At 43.8% G+C, this 21,971-nt stretch overlaps 1 protein-coding gene and 3 non-coding genes across 4 annotated transcripts; 2 read left to right on the top strand and 2 right to left on the bottom strand.

Annotated features, from left to right (window-relative positions):
* Positions 1 to 5,163: 5,163 nt before the first annotated feature.
* On the top strand, positions 5,164 to 11,109 carry LOC135508713 (trafficking protein particle complex subunit 14-like). Its single transcript, XM_064928942.1, has 12 exons — positions 5,164 to 5,805; positions 6,866 to 6,961; positions 7,227 to 7,356; positions 7,535 to 7,621; positions 7,822 to 7,942; positions 8,140 to 8,287; positions 8,754 to 8,836; positions 9,025 to 9,176; positions 9,378 to 9,514; positions 9,915 to 9,993; positions 10,692 to 10,806; positions 10,953 to 11,109. The coding sequence occupies exons 1-12, from the start codon at positions 5,287 to 5,289 to the stop codon at positions 11,107 to 11,109; spliced, it is 1,824 nt and encodes a 607-aa protein (XP_064785014.1). The 5' UTR covers positions 5,164 to 5,286.
* A 6,205-nt stretch (positions 11,110 to 17,314) lies between these two features.
* trnad-guc (transfer RNA aspartic acid (anticodon GUC)) lies at positions 17,315 to 17,386 on the bottom strand. Its single transcript has one exon. It is a non-coding gene; the product is annotated as a tRNA-Asp (tRNA).
* A 228-nt stretch (positions 17,387 to 17,614) lies between these two features.
* On the top strand, positions 17,615 to 17,687 carry trnav-cac (transfer RNA valine (anticodon CAC)). The gene has a single exon. It is a non-coding gene; the product is annotated as a tRNA-Val (tRNA).
* Positions 17,688 to 19,108: 1,421 nt separating this feature from the next.
* trnav-aac (transfer RNA valine (anticodon AAC)) lies at positions 19,109 to 19,181 on the bottom strand. Its single transcript has one exon. It is a non-coding gene; the product is annotated as a tRNA-Val (tRNA).
* Positions 19,182 to 21,971: the final 2,790 nt, after the last annotated feature.

Below are 21,971 nucleotides of genomic sequence, written 5' to 3'. Positions count from 1 at the left end.
GGCTTCACAGCCATAACCCTCACATCGACTGGTCTATGGGCACTATCAAGCAGTGGGGTCCTATGTGCCAAGCTACTTGTATATTCCAGAATTCTCCGAGTTCTACTCCCGAGTCTTTAGAATCCATCGACCTGACCCGAGTTCCCGAGTGTTACCATGACCTCAAACTGGTGTTTAGCAAACAGAGGGCCACCATGCTACCACCCCATAGACCTTACGATTGCCCCATCGACCTGTTTCCGGGCACTTGCCCCCCCAGGGGTCGGATCTTTTCCCTATCTCCACCCGAACGAGCTGCTATGGATACCTACATCAAGGACGCTCTGGAAGCAGGCCTCATGCGTCCATCCACCTCCCCGGCGGGAGCAGGGTTTTTCTTTGTGGCCAAGAAAGACGGTGGATTACGTCCTTGCATCGACTACCGGGGACTCAATGCCATAACCGTCCGTAACCGTTACCCGCTACCCCTTATGGCCACAGCCTTCGAGCTGCTCCCGGAAGCAGTTGTTTTCACTAAGCTTGACCTGCGGAACGCATACCATCTTGTGCGGATCAGACCTGGTGACGAGTGGAAGACCGCTTTCAACAAGCCTACTGGTCACTATGAATACTTGGTGATGCCCTTCGGCCTGACCAACGCCCCAGCGGTGTTCCAAGCGCTCATAAACGATGTGCTTAGGGATATGCTTAACATATTTGTGTTCGTTTACCTGGATGACATCCTCATCTTTTCGAGCTCCCTTCAAGAACACACTAAGCATGTCAGACAAGTACTCAAACGCCTCCTAGACAGCCATCTGTACGTTAAGCCGGAAAAATGTGAATTCCATTCATCCCGAGTACAATTCCTGGCATTTGTAGTGGAACCCGGTCGAGTCCAAATGGACCCCAGGAAGGTAGGGGCGGTAGCGGATTGGCCCACCCCCAACTCCGTTAAGGAAGTTCAGCGTTTCCTGGGCTTCACAAACTTTTACCGCAAGTTCATCAAGAACTTCAGCTTGGTGGCAGCCCCTCTCTCAGCTTTAACCAAGGGTGGCAATGCAAGGTTTTTGTGGGGAAGAGAAGCTGAGACGGCCTTCCAAGGACTCAAGCAGCGCGTTCTCTCTGCTCCCATCCTGATACTACCGACTACGGATGAACCATTTGTGGTGGAGGTAGACGCATCAGAGGTTGGTGTTGGAGCTGTCCTGTCTCAGAGGGGTGAAGACAAGAAGCTTCATCCGTGCGCTTTCTTCTCACACCGGCTTACCCCGACTGAGAGGAACTACGATGTGGGGGATCGTGAACTCCTAGCGGTTAAGATGGCATTGAAGGAATGGAGACACTGGCTCGAGGGGGCTTCTCACCCGTTTCAAGTGCTTACGGACCACAAAAATCTGGAGTATATCCAGCAGGCGAAGCGGTTGAACTCTAGACAAGCTAGATGGTCTCTTTTCTTCAATCGATTCCAGTTTATCCTCACCTATCGGCCCGGGTCGAAGAATCTCAAACCGGATGCCCTGTCCCGAGTCTACGCTCCTGCCATTCGAGATGACACGGACATGCCTGTCCTTCCTGCTGCTAAGATCGTGGCTCCGATCTCGTGGCAAGTTGAGGATACCGTGAGACGTGCTCAAGCTAGCGAACCGGACCCGAAAGGAGGTCCTGCCAATCGGTTGTTTGTCCCCAAGGCAGTGAGGACTCAGGTCCTTCTGTGGGGGCACTCCTCTCGCCTCACCTGTCATCCGGGCGTAGGTCGCACCTTGGAGTTCATCCAGCGTAAGTTCTGGTGGCCTACCATAAGAGAAGACGTTGCCACTTTCGTCAATGCCTGTCCCGTGTGCTGCCAGGGCAAATCTTCTCACCTCCGCCCTCAAGGACTCCTTCACCCTTTACCTGTTCCCCACAGACCCTGGTCCCATATCTCATTGGACTTTATTACTGGACTTCCTCCATCCCATGGCAATACTACTATCCTAGTCATAATCGACAGGTTTTCAAAGGCGGCCAGGTTCGTCCCTCTGACTAAGTTACCTTCTGCCAAGGAAACGGCTGAGTTGGTAATTAATCATGTGTTCCGAGTCTTCGGCATTCCTCAAGATATGGTTTCTGACAGAGGTCCCCAGTTCGCCTCAAGGTTTTGGAAGGCCTTCTGCCAACTCATGGGGGCTTCTGCCAGTCTATCTTCAGGGTACCATCCGGAGTCCAACGGCCAAACAGAGAGGATGAATCAAGAGCTGGAAACCACCCTCCGATGTATGACTCGTGACAACCCGTCCACATGGTCATCCTTTATTGTTTGGGCCGAATACGCGCACAACACCTTGCGCTCCTCCTCCACTGGTATGTCCCCGCACGTGTCAGTTTGGCTATGCTCCTCCATTGTTCCCGGACCAGGAGGCAGAAGTCAGAGTGCCTTCAGCCTTGAAGTTCGTCAGACGCTGTCGGCTTATGTGGAGGAAGACCCGTCTTAATCTTATGCGTTCCTCACAGAGGTACCAACAACAAGCCAACAGACGTCGCCGTCCCGGGCCTACCCTGCGCCCCGGCCAGAGAGTCTGGCTCTCCACAAGAGACTTACCACTACGGGTGGAGTCTCGCAAGCTGTCCCAGAAATACATCGGTCCCTTCAAGGTTGCCAGGAGAGTTAACCCAGTTTCTTATCGCCTACACTTACCCAGATCCCTTAAGATTAATCCCACATTTCACATTTCATTGTTAAAACCTGTTGTTTTTCTCCCCTTGTCCCGGCAGACAGACCTCCCCCTCCGCCTCGTGTCATTGGAGGCCAGTCGGCTTATACCGTCCATCGGATACTGGATTCCCGCCGGGTGCAGCGGTCCTGGCAGTATCTGGTGGACTGGGAAGGCTACGGTCCCAAGGAGCACTCCTGGGTTCCTGCCAAAGACATCCTGGACCCTGACCTCATTCGTCAGTTCAGGGCCCTCCACCCTGAGAGAGCTGGTAGGAACGTCAGGAGCCGTTCCTAGGGGGGGATTCTGTCAGGATTTGGCCAGGGTTGTTCCGGGTTTTGGTCACTAGATGCCCCCATTGTGCTTTTTGACCTTATGTTTTTTCCCTTGATTCCCATTATTATTTGCACCTGTGCCTCGTTTCCCCTGATTGTTTTAAACCCTTAGTTTCCCTCAGTTCTGTGCTCTGTGTTTGTATGTTAGCACCCAGCCCTAGTGTTCTGTGTATTCTTGTCGATTCCGGTGGACGCTCTTGTGGAATTCTGTTTGTTTTTTGAGTATCTCTTGAGGCTTTTTTGTGCTATACCTACCACCTTTTGGATTTGCCATTTTGTATTGAAGGACTTCTCCTTTTTACTTTATTAAATACACCGTCTTAAGTACTGCTGTGTCTGCCTCATCTTCTGGGTTCTGCTGACTATTCGTGGCTCAGTTGGTTAAGTGACTGTTTCTCACTCCGGAGACCCAGGTTTGTAACCAGGTCCTGACAGTCATACTACATTGATATTTGATATGATTTATAACGTGTTTTGCTTTGTTTGTTTTAGATTGAATGTTTTGCATACCGACGGTGGTTCCATGTGCTGTGCTCAGGAATGAAGAGAAAATAGTTCAACAGAGTAAAGAACACAAACTGGAAGTGCAGTCGGTTGTTGTTGAAAATGTATGCTATACCCCATCCACACTGAAGAGGCTCTGAAATGTACATCAACCAGAGATAAAGAGAAAATTAACACTGTGAAATGTTTCATACTTATTTGAAATTAAGTGTCTGTTGACATGTTGGAAAAGATTAAAGGTGTACAATTTCTGTTTAATTTGTCAATATTACATTTTTATTAATTGATTTACTGGCCACCATTACTGTGGTTACATGTTCAGTATATGTATTGACCAGCAAACCCACTGCAGCCTACCTCACCAGCTCACTCTCATCCCTGCTTTGGACAATTAATAACATGACTCTCGTACTTTGCCCTTTTCCTTTATGGTTAATATTAACGATGAAAGGAGATGTTATCTGTCTCTCTCCTATTGTGCACCACTGTTAAATACTGTAGAAAAAAAACTGGTAAAATAAGTCATTATTATGGATACAACAATATAGAAGAGACAGAACTCGAGGTTGTGCAATATGAGTGTATATCCACTGCACACTTCTTAGGTGTGTAATTGACATGACCAAAGTGATTTTACAGTACACAAGCAAGAGTGTGCGATATAGAAGGGTACATTCTGCACCATGTTTGAAGCTTTTGGAATTTTACATTTGGAAAAATTAATGTAAAATCTTGTGAGATGAAAATGGACAAACTAAAGGGTGTGCAATATAGAAGGGTAATCAGTGGACATTCTGAACATTGTTTGAGTTCAGTAGGTATGACCAATAAGCTATTGAAATAAAAAATGTAAATAAATTATTTAAAATAGTGCAAGATGTAAATTGACAAAAAATAAATGTGTGTAATGTGTGTCTATGCCCTCGGGTTAGCTAGAAGTTTTAGGAGTAGTGGTTAAATAGCTATTGAAATTTGAAAATTTTGATTTGTCACTATGTTGACGGTCCCTAACTGCGGTTGGTGGACGTAAGGAAAACTACAGGCGAATATCCAGTCTGAAACGGTCTTTACCTCGGTTACAATCTGCTAGCTAAAACCATATGTTGGTTCCCACCAAATAACACAGCCACGAAATTAGCTTTTTGGTATTAATTTAAGGTTGAGGTTAAGCATAAGGTGAGCAGTGTGGTTAAGGTTAGGTTTTACAATCAATTGTAGAAATGGGCGGGGTTTAGCCATAATTATGATTTTTGTGGCTGTGTTAACTAGTGATAACCTTGTATGTTTGTGTGGCTAAAATGTGATATACAAACTTATTTCAAAGTGGTTAGAAATAGGCTATATTATGTTTTAATTTGAATCCATTCCAGGGTCAACCACACATACACACACAGGGCAGGGCACGTCATTGTTGATAAATGATTCTGAAAACCCATTTGTTATTGTTGCAGCATCCTCTATGCTGATTTACTTTTGCCCGTGTCTACTTGCGCTTTTGAACATCGCTTCCGAGGCTGCTAGCCCATCTGCAGTAGCAGCTACATGTATGTAGAGGAGCGATGATGATGCAGGACCTATGAAATGACTAGGCTACTGTCTTTAAATCAAGAATGGTGTTAACCTTTTGTTCATCAAATAGATAGGATGCTGGATCTTATTCGGTTTGATATCAGTGCATTACTTGATGATCTGTTTGTGTAGGCTACATCAGGAGCGTTTGTAGAATATACAGTCTCTATAGCCTATATTTGACAGGCAGGTGCTTGTTTGCTGCGATGGTTCGGATGATGGAGTCTCAGTGCGAGTATTTCATGTACTTCCCCGCGGTGCCAATCTCCGACCTTTCGGACCCGGCCCGTTACAGAACCTTACCCCGGCGCAGTCACCTCTACCTCGGTGAGACGGTCCGCTTTCTCCTGGTGCTTCGGTGCAGGGACGCGTCCAGCGGAGAGACACCGACAGGGCCGGGGATTTATATAGTGGGAGGCGGGGAAGATGTTGCTGGGTTCGGCTCGGAGACCCCAAGTGTCCGGGCATGGAGGGAGCTGGCCGGTTCTTTGTGCGCCGTTGCCAGCGTCAGCCCCGGAGAGAGCAGGCACCGGTCGCATCATCTCCACCACGATTACCAGAGCAGCGGGGACGAGGGCACGGAGGAGGCCGAGGATGAGTACGGGGCTCCGGCGTTGACAGGCAGGGTGGATGCGAGATGCCGGGGCTTCAGGGACTGCAGGCCGCTTCTCATCCACAACAGCACGGGTAGTGGGGTTCGGGAGTTCCGCAGGGCGCCGTTGCAGGTATGGTGATCATTATGGGTTATGGGGATCGTTATGGGTTATTTGGTATTGTGTGTGTTTGTTGTGTAACTTTGGTATCCTAGATTCTGGTATGAACATTTTTGATAGGAATCTAATGATGTCTTTCTTTCTATATGCCCTTCTAAGGGAATTCATCTCTGTATCTGCCCCTATCGGTCTGTTCTGCACTAACCCCTTACCTGAGCTATATTTACTCTGACCTGCTCTCACAAGTCACCTCAGAATGCAAACTGACAGGTTTTTTGTTTTTAAGGGATGGCCTCTCACCTTTATTCTGTAAATCTGCATCATAACATCAACACCCAGCAGCACCCGCACTGTATATTGGCTGACATACTGGGAACTTTCTTATAAGCCTCATATTAGTGTCAGTATAGAAATGATTTCTGATTCCTACTTCTATGATAGAAACTGACATGACATCATAAGGGGTTGGTTGGTTGGTCTTTCCTACTGGCCTGTGGAAATGTGTGATTTTATATGGGCTAAGTAAAGTCCCTTTGTTTGAATGTGTATCATAGAGTTGTAGCTAGCTAGTAAAGTATCAGCAGCAACATCACAGATCACACTAACTAAATCCACTACTGTACTGTTGTCTCATAGGCATAGATATCAGAAAACATCTACAGTATTTGTGTCTGCCGCTGTCTTTTGTTGACCCCGTGATAATAGTGTGTGTGTGTGTGTGTGTGTGTGTGTGTGTGTGTGTGTGTGTGTGTGTGTGTGTGTGTGTGTGTGTGTGTGTGTGAGGAGAACAATAGGGACTCCCTGTGTTGTCTCTTAATGACTGACTGAAGATGAAGAGGCATTTTGTGTAACAATGACCTCTCTCTGTGACTGCAGTAAATAGAGCATGGGTAATGTTCACCCTCTGTCTCTTTCTCTGCCTCTTGTCTTCTTCCATCTCTCCTTTTTTTCTGCTCCTTTTTTGTCTTCCTTTTCCCCTCTTACTTCCTCCCTACCTCTCACTCTGCTGTCTGTCTGTCTCTCTCTCTCCCTCCCCCTTTCTCCCCCTCACTCCCCCTTCTTTCTCCGCTAGTCTCCATTGGACGAGCCTGTTGTGTTGACTGATGAAGTCATCTTTCCCCTGACCGTGTCATTAGACAAACTTCCCGTCGACACCCTCAAAGTCAAGGTGAGAGGTCAGACTAATTCAGGGTGTGTCCCAAATGGCACCCCTTTCCCTATGTAGTGCACTACTTTTTATTGCACTATATAGGGAATATTCCATTTGGGATGCAACCTCAGTGTTCCATTAATGCTTTACATTTTGCGTAAAGAAATTGCATTCATACAGTAGTACCCTTGGAAGGCTGGGTTTTAGATCAAGTGTGAAAAGTGAACAATGTCCGCTTTTAAGGGGCTCATTATCTGCATATTGTTTGTTTGTGTGTGTCCAGGTGATGGTGACAGTGTGGAAGAGAGAGGCAGAGAAAGCAGAGGTTCAGGAACATGGCTACCTTAGCATCCTACAGCAGCGAATCCCCACACACACCTTCAGACAAGACCTTAACACCTTCAAAGCACAGGGTACAGAAAAATACACACACACACACACACACACACACACACTTGTCAACACCGCATCACTGACAAAGCCATCCTAACCTCTTTTTGACCATATCAGATATGGATATGAATCCGTTATCTACGTTTATTGACTTAATAAAGCATATCAGATTTAACTAAGCACCCCCTCTCTCCTCAGTGAGTACCACTCTGACAGTGCTACCACCCCCTACTGTTCGCTGTAAGCAGATGACTGTCTCTGGGAAGCATCTCACTGTGCTCAAAGGTATGAGGGCCAGATGGCCAGTACTGACAACTCATTTGAGAGTCAATACTAGTTCCACTGACACAATAATTGGATTAGATAGATGGATCAGATTGATGTTACTTAAACTACTGTCTCTTGCCCTTATTTCTCTTCTCTCAGTCTCCTATATTCCCATTTCAACCCTTTCTTTCCGCCTCTCTTCTCTCCCCACTTTCCAGTATTAAATGAGTGTTCTCAGGAGGAGGTGACTGTGAAGGACATCAGGATTCTGCCAAACTTCAATGCCTCCTACCTGCCCATGATGCCAGATGGATCTGTGATGCTTGTCGACAACGTGTGGTACGACTGTGTGTGTGAGAGGGAAAGGGGGGCGGGGGTCTGTATATACGTGTAACTGTGTTATTTGTGCATTGTGTTGACTGGACAATGTTAGTACCTTACATTGTATGTTGGTGTCCACACATAGTGTATTTACTGGTACATTAAATTATTGTCTTCCTCGCATCCGTGTTGTTATATTTTGTCTATCCTTCCAGCCACCAGTCAGGAGAGGTTGCCATGGAGTCGTTCTGCAGGATGGAGAGTGTAGCCTGTCGACTACCCAGCATGCTCAGCGCCCTGGAGGAATACGACTTCCTGTTCCAGCTGCAGCTCAGCAACATGCCCCAGGACGACTCCAAAGAGGTGTGTGAGTGAGTGAGAAGCCCATCTTCCCCAATTAAAGTGCCACCACCCGGCTGTGGTGTGTATGTGAATATGTTTTTTTTCCTGAGTTAAGTTAAAAACACTATGCAGAAAGCCATTTCTGGTTGCTGAAATTCGAATAGTTTGCCTAATTTGAGTTTATGTGACAAAGCCAGTATAGTGTAGAGAATCATTGTACCATCTAAACCCCTGTGAAATATCTTTTCCAAAACCAAAAATATTGTATTTTCAGCTGTCTGAATCTGGTGTACAAAATCTAAAGTAAAATACGCAAAAAAATGAAACTTAAGAAATAGCGCACATAGAACAGATTGACCACTTCTTATAATTGCTTTCAATGAGAATTACAGAACTATAACTCACATTTCTTTCTGAATTTGGTCAGTTCCCCAAAAAGTAACTTTTGTCACTTCAGAGTGTGATGTGTCACTATGTGTTTATTCAGGGTCTTGAAGTTCCTCTAGTAGCAGTGCTTCAGTGGTCAACTCCCAAGATGCCCTTCACCAACTGCATCTACACACACTACAGGTGCCACTGAATTGCATGTTTGTTGCATGTGCACAATGTCACTTCACTACTCATCTCTGTCTGACCTACAACTGTTTATGATGTTGCTACCATCCACCCAGAAACTTCAGTTTTCTTAGATTAGTTTATTAACTCTCCTCTCCTACCCTTCCCTTTTCTCTCCTCCATCCATCCCACTTTCCCTCCAGACTGCCCAGTATCCGGTTGGACCGTCCCAGGTTTGTGATGACTGCCAGTAGCCCCAGTACTGTGCAGACCAAGGACCACTTCAGGGTCAGATACACTCTGCTCAACAACCTGCAAGACTTCCTGGCTGTACGTCTGGTCTGGACACCCGAGGGTGAGGGGGGTGTGTGTGGAGGCTCTGGACAGCCGAGGAAGGAAGATTCCTTGACAAATGTACAATCATTGTGACCAATTGTTTTTGCCAATGGTGACTGGTGTCTTATTTCTGTGAAGAACAGTTTTCAAGCACCTTTTTATTTTCTCAATTTCTTCTCTCCTTTCGACCCCCTTTCTCCTCCTTCACCTCCCCCTCCAGGTCGTGGGCAGAGTGAGGATGCAGCGTTGGGGGCTGTAGTGTGTCACTCCCCCCTCAGTAACCTGGGCCACTGTCGGAAAGGCTGCACTCTCTCCTTCACTGTCGCCTTCCAGATACTCAAGGCAGGACTCTACGAGGTACAATACACACGGGATGGGGATACACTGTGTGTGTGTGTGTGTGTATTCGCCTATTCGGGTGTGTCTGATGATAAAAAACATTGTATACTGAACAAATATGTGAAGTCAACATGTTAAGCTTTGGCCTCATGTGTCATGAGCTGAAATGAAAGATCCCCAAAATTTGATCTATGCACAAATAGCTTATTTTCAAAATTCTAACTAACAGGTATGTAAACAAATTTGTGCACAAAATAAGCTTTTTGTGCATATGGAACATTTCTCTGATCTTTTATTTCAGATCATGAAACATGGGATCAACACTTTACATGTTGTGTTTTTAGAAATGTTGTTCAGTGTAGTAATAATCATTATTATTATGTTATCCTTTCTCCTCTCTCTCTTTCTGTCTCTATAGCTGAGTCAACATATGAAGCTGAAGCTGCAGTTCACAGCATCTGTCTCCAACCCACCCCCCGACGCCCGCCCTCTCTCCCGTAAGAACCTAGAGAATCTACAGAGTCTATTGAATATGCATATCGATAATGTTCATCAGAAATTGTGAAAACTAGATTTTCCTGTGCTATTTTTGCTTGTTATGTTGCCATGCATGTTGCTAGACTACTATTGCTATTGTCCCTGCATGATTCTAAATGTACAGTGCCTTCGGAAAATATTCAGACCCCTTGACTTTTTCCAAATTTTGTTATGTTACAGCCTCATTCTAAAATGATTCAATAAAAAAAATCTCAGCAATCTACACACAATACACTATAATGACAAAGTGAGATTTCTTTTAAAAATGTTTGCAAATACTTATGTAAATGTGATGTTTCTATTATTATTTATTTTTTTTTTAATTGAGAAAAAATGACGAAAAACCTGTTCTTGCTTTGTCATAATGGGGTATTGTGTGTAGATTGATGAGGGGGGAAAAAACAATTTAATCAATTTTTAGAATAAGGCTGTAATCTAACAACATTTGGAAAAAAGGCAAGGGGTCTGAATTCTTTCCAAAGGCACTATTGTTTTTGTTGTATGTTTAATTGTTTTCCTTAGTAGAGCTCCGATATGAGAACTTTAATGAAAAGCCTTTTTCAAATTAAGCACATTTTTTACTGTTATTAGTAAATGACAAATCCTTTTTTAACATGAACTGAAGGAAAACAAAGAGCAACTGTATCTGTGTTTCAAGGTAAGAACAGTCCATCCAGCCCTGCTGTAAGAGACCTACTGGATAGACACCAGGCCAGTCTGGGACGATCACAGAGTTTCTCTCATCAACAACCGTCACGCTCTCACATCATGAGGTTAGCAGGGAGGATACACACACACACACACACACACACACACACACACACACACACACACACACACAGTCATTATGTGTCCTCTGTACACTGATTTATTGTATCGCATGCATTTTTAAGCTCATACTGGTGTGTCTGTGTTTCAGGACTGGCAGTGCGATGGAAAGGCGAGCCATCACCCCCCCGGTGGGCTCTCCTGTAGGTCGGCCCCTCTACCTGCCCCCCCAGGAGAAAGCTGTGCTGTCATTGGACAAGATTGCTAAGAGGGAGTGCAAAGTCCTGGTGCTGGACCACATCAGCTAGGAGAGGGAGGGAGGGAGGGAGATGAGAGGTGAAGAGGGAAGGGAAGATACAAGATGTGGGGTGAGGGAGGATGGGGGGGAGAGGGGATAGGGTAGAGAGAGAATAAGAGATAGATAAGATGAATGGAGGGAGAAGAATGTTGACAATGATAGATGAGCGAAAGATGCAGATAGAGAGAAATTAGTGTGAAGATGAGGGCCTAAGATCTAAACTGAGGATGAGGCAGAAGCCACAGTATTGTCTAAATGTAACTGATTTGATCTCTAACACTCATGCTGCTACTGATGTGTGAACTATAGAAGTAGTTTATTCTATTACTATGGTCAGAACAACAAACCTGTTGGAGTGTGAAGAGAACCCATGTGAAACCATGTCGCCTTCTGTGAGGTCACAGTGGTCGGTTTGATGACATTAGAACAGACTCCTCTCTTTTGGTCAAATGAAAAACAATATGAGAATATTTGTCATTTAGCCTTTCTTCATGGTCAGTTCTATCTGGGACCCTTGGGATGTCCCTACCCTAACCATACCCCCCCCCTTACCGTAAGTAAACATAATCCTTACCTAACTCTAATCTTAACTCTCGCCTTCACTGTTAAATTTAAACTTCAATGGGGTGACGTCAGAATTGTGATGTCCTAAGGATCCCATTTAGACTTTTCCCTTGATTATTTTTATTTATTTAGATAGAACTATCCCTTTAAGGAGAAATACTACTGTAGAGTTCTCAAATACTGTATATTATACTTTGCTAAATGCTGCCAGTTATGCAAGATATACAAAACATTATTGCACTGTACAAACTTCACTGTCCATGATGCCTTTTACAGTGTTCAGCTCTATTTATTATTCTGATCTCTTACTCTCTCCCCGCCTTTCTTGGCTCAGTGTCAGTATAGTAATATCAGCAATGCCATACTTTTAAGCTGCTGCTTGTGAAAGCATGTTTTGATTGTTTTTAAAGACTTTTGTTAATATTGACAGTTTAAAATGCTCAGGCACTTTAATTGAAGTCGTTTTACAGTGAATCAATGCTGCTCCCTGTTGTTGAAACTCTGTGGGATGCATCTCAATAGTCTTAGGGGGTGTGCACTCATCTCCTTTCCTCCATCTAAGTACACTGACATTAAAAAACTGGAAAGGTGGAAGCTAAGTCCTAGTCCGCCTCTCGCGCAGCAAAGATGGAGAACAAAAGGAGAGGAGGCCACTATAGACTATTGAGATGCAGCTGGTATTCTTTGCTGCTATTGTTGATTCCTGGTTTACATTAGGAGAGGAGAGAACTACCTGGTCTCTGTATCGCTGCATCTCATCAAGATCATTAAATCCCATCAGCAGCACTACACTGTGTCATTTTAAACTGAGGTGAGTATGTAGTGCCTTCAAAATCAACCCTGGACCACGAGTTGAATACCCCTGGTGTAGTGTATAGGCCAGGGGTGTCAAACTCACATCTAGTGTCTACTGGTTTTTGTTTTTCCTTTCAATTAAGCCCTAGACAACCAGCAGAGGGGAGTTCCTTACTAATTAGTGACCTTAATTCATCAATCAAGTATAAGGGAGGCGCGAAAACCCGCGGACACTCGGCCCTCCATGGAATGAGTTTGACACGTGGTATAGGCTATACAATAGTGCAGGGGTACTGAACTCTTACCCTACGAGGTCCAGAGCCTGCTGGTTTTCTGTTCTACCTAATTGCACACACCTGGTGTCCCAGATGTAAATCAGTCCCTGATTTAAAGGGTAACAATTAAAAAACTGTCTTCGAGGTCAATAGTGTAATGACAACTGGAGTGCAGTCTTAATGACGATGTAAAGAGACAACACCATCAAAGCAGTTACGTTTCAGTGTTTAAAAAGATTGTTGTAATCATGATTATTATAAACTGAACAAACATTGTGGTTGATAGAGTAAAACCATTATGCTAGTGTGTGCATGTGGCTGGAAGTGTGTGTCTGTCTACTTGAGTGTGTAATCACAGCAGCTCAGATGGCCACACTGTTCTCGATGTGGTCGGGGGACATGTAGTCATAGGGCAGCTCCAGCTTCTTGTTCCTGTCTGTGATCTCATCAGAAATGGCCCTGAGCTCGGCCTGCACCTTCACCACCAGCCTGCGGGGAGCGCCACTGCTGAACACAGGCTCACAATACTGACACAGAGGCACCTAGGAGAGGAAAGAAGAGATGGAGGTAAAAGACAAGATTTTAGTGGATAAGAGACAAGATGTGTGGATTGTACGTAGTCGGCATTGGGCTGGGACATCAGTCATCAGAAACTGTGTGTCTTATGTAGTCTGCTGTGGGCTGGGACAGTGATGAGGAGGTTGCAGGTGGAGTTGATGTCCGGGAAGATGGAGAGAATCTCATCTTCGGTCAACGTGACTTTGGACTGGGGAGGGGGGAGCGTCATGGAGGCTGGACAGTTAGGCATCCACAGGTCAATATCTACCTGGAGGGAACAAGCTCACTACTTTTATAGCTCACTACTTTTCACCAGAGCCCATATGTGTCTCAACTAAGTGAAGATTTGGCCATAAGTACTGTATTGATTGATACAGTTTATTGGTTAATCATGTTGATGGATTGATTACCTAAGTGAAGTTGATGGCTGAGCAGCTGTATATCACTATGGTAACAAACTGACAAGAGTTCTGGTTTGGTTTGGAATAACTGTGGGCAACCTGAAGGAACTGAGAGGGCTAAAAATATATTCAGTCATATACTGAACAAAAATATAAACACAACAGGTAAAGTGTTGGTCCCATGTTCCATGAGCTGAAATAAAAGCTCTGAGACATTTTCCAAAATCCACAGAATGCTTATTTCTCTTAAATTGTGTGCACAAATTGGTTTACATCCCTGTTAGTGAACATTTCTCCTTTGCCAAGATAATATCCATCCACCTGACAGGTGTGGCATATCAAGAAGATGATTAAACAGCATGGTCATTACAAAGGTGCACCTTGCACTGGGGACAATAAAAGGCCACTCTAAAATGTGTAGTTTTGCCATACAACACAATTCCACAGGATCTCCACATCTGGCTTCTTTATCTGCAGGGTCGTCTGAGACCAGTCACCCGAACAGCTGATGAAACTGTGGGTTTGGACAACCAAATAGTTTCCGACCGTTTGTGCAAAAATTGTCTCAGGGAAACTCATCTGTGTGCTCGTTGTCCTAAGGAGGGTCAAGACCTGACTGCAGTTCGGTGTGGTAACCAACTTCAGTGGGCAAATGCTCACCTTCAATGGAGAAGTGTGCTCTTCACGGATGAGTCCTGGTTTCAACTTTACGTTGCAGATAGCATGTATGGCATCATGCGGGCGAGTGGTTTGGTGATGTCAATGTTGTGAACTGCGTGCCCCGTGGTTGAGGTGGGGTTATGGTATGTACGGGTAGGCATAAACTACAGACAACAAACACAATTGCATTTTATTGATGGCAATTTGAATGCACAGAGATTCCAATGAGGAGATCCCGAGGCCCTTTGTAGTGTCAGTCATCATCTGCCATCATCTCATGTTTCAGCATGATAATGCAAAAATCTGTACACAATTCCTGGGGGATGAAAATGTCCCAGTTATTCCATGGCCTGCATACTCAGACATGTCACCCATTGAGCATGTTTGAGAACCTCTGTATTGACGTGTACAGCAGCGTGTTCCAGTTCCCGCCAATATCAAGCAACTTCACACAGACATTGAAGTGGAGTGGAGTGAAACACCCTCTCATCACTCATAATTATCTAGGGAGATTTGAACAACACCCCAGAGTGTATAGCGGTGAAGTTTCCTGTTAAGCTATGAATATCAGCTACGTCCAACTTTAGCTGCCTATTTGGAATGAGAATCAATGTGTTTACACAGCGGGAAATGCAGAAGTATTTTTCTTTTTCGCTATGATCAGCTCATCAAAAATGTATGGATACAAACTTGAAGCCTCTGATCACGACAATTTAGCCCACTGTTAAAACTCCTGGACAGCAGTTGTGAGTAGCCTGATTGTCCATTTTACTTTGTCTTAGGATATAGTGTTTGTTAACATGTCAGCCCGTTTTTGAATTTGATTGGGCGCCATTTAGGTTAGGCTATTTGATGTGAGAAACTTGCACGATGTAAAATGTGTAATTTTATCTCCAGCCTGTAGGCTACAGAAAAGGCTACATTGTCTTTCTACCATAGGCTAGATCTGCTACGTGACTTGTTAGATTGAGAGAAATTGTTAGTGTTTTAGGGCAGAATTAGTCTGTGAGGTTTTATGTGTTGTTGGAGGTGCGTCTTGGTCAGCCGCCCGCATCAATCTGCCTAATGGGTGGGGCCAGACTTGGATACAATATAGCTTCAAAAATTATATCCCAATATTTAACTATACATTTTATTCCCCATCACTACAATATAACGTTGCGGATAAAGTTTGGAAGGAAAAATAGAGATTTTGTAAAAAATATATTCTCCTTTTAACGAAACAATTTTACAACATATCAAAATAATTTCCATATGAACACATTTTTTATAATTCATTCTAAGTAAAATGAACTTGTCCCCAACTTGTCTCATTGAGTCAGAACAAAGTTTGGCCAACTCAAAATGTAAATTTCATGCAACAAGGCTGTGGAACTAGTTACTAAAAAAATATTTTTAGTGTATATTGGAGATATAAAACTGTGCCAATTATCATTCACAGTGCTGCCACTACTACATTGCAAATCATGAATCCAAATACAGCACAGTGGATGACAAACTCCATAACAACAGCAAAGGAAAGAGGAGAATTGAAACCAGGTCGACCGCCGCCAGACAGAGATACTGACCACTATACGAACACGGATTGGCCCTCGCAATGAAATAACTAAAAATGATTGTGACACCGCTCAGTCAGAGGCAGAACCAATGGGAATTACAATTTATAATAGAAAGTCTGACATCACTTATCTCCCCACCTGAGTTCTTCTAGAGTTCCTCTTCCATACATTTTATATATTCATTTTTTAAAACTTCAATGTAAGTACACTAAAGACAGTAAATACCCTGCTCCAAAAAAATTAAGGGAACACTAAATTAACACATCCTAGATCTGAATGAATGAAATATTCTTATTAAATACTTTTTTCTTTACATAGTTGAATGTGCTGACAAAAAATCACACAAATTATCAATGGAAATAAAATGTATCTGGATTTGGTCTGGATTTGGAGTGACACTCAAAATTAAAGTGGAAAACCACACTACAGGCTGATCCAACTTTGATGTAATGTTCTTAAAACAAGTCAAAATTAGGCTCAGTAGTGTGTGTGTGGCCTCCACGTGCCTGTATGACCTCCCTACAATGCCTGGGCATGCTCCTGATGAGGTGACGGATGGTCTCCTGAGGGATCTCCTCCCAGACCTGGACTAAAGCATCCGCCAACTCCTGGACAGTCTGTGGTGGAACGTGGCGTTGGTGGATGGAGCGAGACATGATGTCCCAGATGTGCTCAATTGGATTCAGGTCTGGGGAACGAGCGGGCCAGTCCATAGCATCAATGCCTTCCTCTTGCAGGAACTGCTGACACATTCCAGTCACATGAGGTCTAGCATTGTCTTGCATTAGGAGGAACCCAGGGCCAACCGCACCAGCATATGGTCTCACAAGGGGTCTGAGGATCTCATCTCGGTACCTAAAGGCAGTCAGGCTACCTCTGGCGAGCACATGGAGGGCTGTGCGGTCCCCCCAAAGAAACGCCACCCCACACCATGACTGACCCACCGCCAAACCGGTCATGCTGGAGGATGTTGCAGGCAGCAGAACATTCCCCACAGCGTCTCCAGACTCTGTCACGTCTGTCACGTGCTCAGTGTGAACCTGCTTTGATCTGTGAAGAGCACAGGGTGCCAGTGGCGAATTTGCCGATCTTGGTGTTCTCTGGCAAATGCCAAACGTCCTGCACGGTGTTGGGCTGTAAGCACAACCCTCACCTGTGGACGACAGTTAACCAATAAATCTAATCCTGCAGTTGCAGGGAATTTATTCCAGCACTAGATGGCGATGCTCAATATCATCATTTTCATTAAAGGAATGACATAATTTATTTTTTAAAGAAGACATTTCATTCTGATGAAGTACTAAGAAGAAAATGTAATTGATTGAAAGTGAAAAGGGTCTAGCAAACTGCATAAGGGGCAACTTGTGGATAATATGACAAGGATGTTTGGGGGAAAAAATAACCTCCCCGTCGGGGAATTGAACCCCGGTCTCCCGCGTGACAGGCGGGGATACTGACCACTATACTAACGAGGAGTGACCTGTATCCTATTAGATCAGTTGACTTTTTAAACTTGCATAAAGGAAATGGCGTTTAGTATGTAAATTATTTATAGTTGTCATTTTCCAAATAAAACCACTATATGTGGGGAAAGTAAGGACACAGGAACGGGATATAAAAATGCTGGTCCATGAGGAGGACAAAACACGTAAATGTACAACGATGATGGATAAGACAGTGTGTGGCCATCGTGATAATCACAAGTTTCCGTAGTGTAGTGGTTATCACGTTCGCCTCACACGCGAAAGGTCCCCGGTTCGAAACCGGGCGGAAACACTTTTGTTGACCAGTCGATTTATATCTATTACATTTTCAACAAAATGATTAGTGAAGTGACCAGCTAGAAATGGCAGCTTTCACCGATGCGACCAATTAAAAATGTAACTCGCAATGTCAAAGGGTCACAAAATGCGACTAGGTGCTCATTTGTAATATATTTCCAGATTCAAACAAATAACCTGGAACTTTTCTGAAAAGTCCAGAAGGGGGCACCAAATGGCGTGGGTGGGGCTGTGAAACGTTGTACAGACAAACACATTCAACGGGGGGAGGATGTGCAGACTCCCAAGGAGCCCTTCGAACTGCTCACGAAGAGTGGATCAAGCATTAAATTATTTTGGATTACAGATGTCACTAATTGCGGTGAAGCTGTGCCAAACAACTTCGCTGGAGTTAAAGGAACCATGAAACGTGTTTTCTAAATACGTTTGATTGATTTATTGATTGATTGAGGTCACCTCCACAGTGGCAGGGAAAATAAAACACAGTGAAATGTCTTGCTTCTGCAGCAGACCAAGCAACCCCTGTTTCAGTGCTGTAGAAGTGAACTTCAATGAAGAACAACATAAGGAGAAAACCATCACTGATGACCATCCTACCCATGCTAGATTACGGAGACATAATTTATAGATCGGCAGGTAAGGGTGATCTCTAGCGGCTAGATGTTTCTTACCATTCGGCCATCAAATTTGCCACCAATGCTCCTTATAGGACGCGTCACTGCACTCTATACTCTTCTGTAAACTGGTCATCTCTGTATACCCATTGCAAGACCCACTGGTTGATGCTTATTTATAAAAACCCTCTTTAGGCCTCACTCCCCCTATCTGAGATATCTACTGCAGCCCTCATTCTCCACATACAACACCCGCTCTGCCAGTCACATTCTATTAAAGGTCCCCAAAGCACACACATCCCTGGGTTGCTTCTCTTTTCAGTTCGCTGCAGCTAGACTGGAATGATCTGCAACAAACACTCAAACTGGACAGTTTTATCTCAATCTCTTCATTCAAATAGTCAGGCATGGACAATCTTACTGACAGTTGTGGCTGCTTTGTATGATGTATTGTTGTCTCTACCTTCTTGACCTTTGTGCTGTTGACTTTGCCCAATATTGTTTGTACCATGTTTTTGTGCTGCTACCATGTTGTGTTGCTAACATGCTGTTGTTATGTTGTGTTGTCATGTGTTGCTGCCTTGTCAAGTTGTTGTCTTAGGTCTCTCTTTATGTAGTGTTGTATGTCTCTCTTGTTGTGATGTGTGTTTTGTATTGTATTTATTTTTTTAATCCCAGTGCCCTTCCCTGCAGGAGGCCTTTTGCAAATAAGATTTTGTTAATAAAATAATAAAAACGTGGAAACAGCATGTGGACCGCAATGTGAAGTTTTAAATGATAACCACCTCATGGCATGAAAAAGTGTTTCCGCCCGGTCTCGAACCGGGGACCTTTCGCGTGTTAGGCGAACGTGATAACCACTACACTACGGAAACTGATTTAAGTAGTGATAAAGAATGATTGTGACCACAACCCCACTACCCTTAATAGCCAGGTGAGATACTTGACCCTATAGAAATAGAACATATTGTAAGTATAACCAAAACATTTTTTTATAAATAAAATGGTTAAACGCTAGTAAGGACGGGCAAATGTCTGGCCTCTCCGTCGGGGAATTGAACACCAGTGTGACAGGCATGGATACAGACAAGGTTGAGTGGACTGGCATTAAATCGGCCAGTTCCGAAGCCTTTCAGGTTACTTTGATATTGAGGTGTAACCTACAAACAAAACCACAACTGAATATGATTACAATTTTGGCTACTATTGCAGGTTCGGTGTCCTTCAACAACTTTGATGACGTTCAACTGGGTCATATACGCTGGGAACAAACAAGTCGAAACTGGGAGGGACAACCTGAAGAATGACCAATAAGAAACACATGCAAAACATTTTAAAATGTTTTATGTTATGTGCCCTGAACATGACCATGATATGCCTAATGATTTTTCTGAAAGACCCCGAGACACTACACTTGGCCACAGCATTGCCTACTCAATAGGTAAGAACATATTTATACTAACAAGCGATTATACAATGGGGCCGTGACTACGCGGACAATCCTCACAATTGTTTATAAGCAGTGTTCTTCTGACAAAGTGAGCTACACAGCTAGCTAGATGAACTAGACTTTTTCAGGGCAGGATTGCATGGGTTATTCGTATTGTGTGTTGGTTGTGGAACTTTGGTGTCCTAGGAATTTATTTATCTGTGTCTTTTCTATATGTCCAGGGCCGAATGTATGCACAGGCTTACCAGGGCTGAAACCCCTGGGCCCAGGCCTGTGGTGAGCCCCAATACTAAGCAAATGTAAAAAATGTTTTAACAAAAAGGAAATATATACTGTATATATTATTTGTAGTATATATTATGTATGTTTTTTTATACTGCAACTGCCAACCACAGGAGGACTCAGGAGCCCACTCCCAATGAGTGTAGACAGCCTGCTGCTGTCTAATGCAGCTCTGCTGATCATCAGATGGGGTAGAAGAGGAGATAGGGGGCCCACATGGGTAACTGGGGGGCTCTGCCTTGATTAATACATGTTTGTAAAATAAACTGCATAATAAATAAATGTAAATAAATGTGACGTCAATTGTGTGAGTTCGGGGCTGGGCAAAACTTCAGTCTCTTGTGAACAAGGTCTTCACATTTTTCATAGAGATAAGCAATTCATAGAGTACCCTTGGAAGGTTTTAAATGAAGTGTGAAGAATGACATCTTTGAGGGGCTCATTATCTGCATATTGTGTGTGTTTGTCAAGGTGATGGTGAGTGTTCTCTGGAGGTGGTGACTGTGAAGGATGTGAGGATTCTGCCAAACATCGACTCCTCCTACCTGCCCATGATGCCAGACAGGATATGTGATGCTTGTCGACAACGTGTGGTATGACTGCGTGTGGGAGGGGGCTGTATACGGAAGTTTACATATACCTTAGCCAAATTCATTTAAACTCAGTTTTTCACAATTCCTGACATTTAATCAGAGTAAAAAATCTCTGTTTTAGGTCAGTTAGGATCATCAGAATAATAGTAGAGAGAATGATTGATTTATTTCAGCTTTCATTTCTTTCAACACATTCCCAGTAGGTCAGAAGTTTACATACTCAATTAGTATTCGGTAGCATTGCCTTTAAATTGTTTAACTTGGGTCAAACGTTTCGGGTAGCCTTCCACAAGCTTTCCACAAACCCCAGTGCTTCACGGTTGGGATGGTGTTCTTCGGCTTGCAAGCCTTACCCTTTTTCCTCCAAACATAACAATGGTCATTATGGCCAAACAGTTCTATTTTTGTTTCATCAGACCAGAGGACATTTCTCCAAAAAGTACGATCTTTGTCCCCATGTGCAGTTGCAAACCATAGTCTGGCTTTTTTATAGCGGTTTTGGAGCAGTGGCTTCTCCCTTGCTGAGCGGCCTTTCAGGTTATTTTTTCCTGTGGATATAGATACTTTTGTACCTGGTTCCTCCAGCATCTTCACAAGGTCCTTTGCTGTTGTTCTGTGATTGATTTGCACTTTTCGCATCTCCTTCCTGAGCGGTATGATGGCTGCGTGGTCCCATGGTGTTTATACTTGCGTGCTATTGTTTGTACAGATGAACGTGGTACCTTCAGGCGTTTGGAAATTGCTGCCAAGGATGAACCAGACCTGTGGAGGTCTACAATTTTTTTTTTTAGGTCTTTGCTGATTTCTTTTGACTTTCCCATGATGTCAAGCAAAGAGGCAATGAGTTTGAAGGTAGGCCTTGAAATACATTTACAGGTACACCTACAATTGACTCAAATTATGTCAATTAGCCTATCAGAAGCTTCGAAAGTCATGACATAATTTTCTGGAATTTTACAAGCTGTTTAAAGGCACAGTCAACTTAGTGTATGTAAACTTCTGACCCACTGGAATTGTGATACTGTGAATAAGTGAAATAATCTGTCTGTAAAAAATTATTGGAAAGATTACTTGTGTCAGGCACAAAGTAATGTTCTAACCGACTTGCCAAAACTATAGTTTGTTCTAAAGAAATTTGTGGAGTGGTTGAAAAACTAGTTTTAATGACTCCAACCTAACTTTGTGTAAACTTCCAACTTCAACTGTATGTGTGTAACTGTTTTATTTGTGCATTGTGTTGACTGGACAATGTTAGTACCCTACATTAGAAGTTGGTGTCCAGTCATAAGGCACGAGTACCTCACAATCCTCTTGACTGTGATCCTGCTCAGTTGACATGC

This window comes from Oncorhynchus masou, chromosome 22, assembly GCF_036934945.1.
Source record: "Oncorhynchus masou masou isolate Uvic2021 chromosome 22, UVic_Omas_1.1, whole genome shotgun sequence".
NCBI classification, from domain to species: Eukaryota; Metazoa; Chordata; class Actinopteri; order Salmoniformes; family Salmonidae; genus Oncorhynchus; species Oncorhynchus masou.
Note: the sequence above shows the minus strand (reverse complement) of the source record. Positions and strands in the feature narration are given on the sequence as shown.

Excerpts from the sequence above, each read along its gene's own strand:
- LOC135508713 (XM_064928942.1), top strand. The coding sequence starts at position 5,287 with ATGGTTCGGATGATGGAGTCTCAGTGCGAGTATTTCATGTACTTCCCC. Across the intron at positions 5,806-6,865 it reads TCCGCAGGGCGCCGTTGCAG|TCTCCATTGGACGAGCCTGT; the intron begins GTATGGTGATCA and ends TTTCTCCGCTAG. Across the intron at positions 7,943-8,139 it reads ATGCTTGTCGACAACGTGTG|CCACCAGTCAGGAGAGGTTG; the intron begins GTACGACTGTGT and ends CTATCCTTCCAG.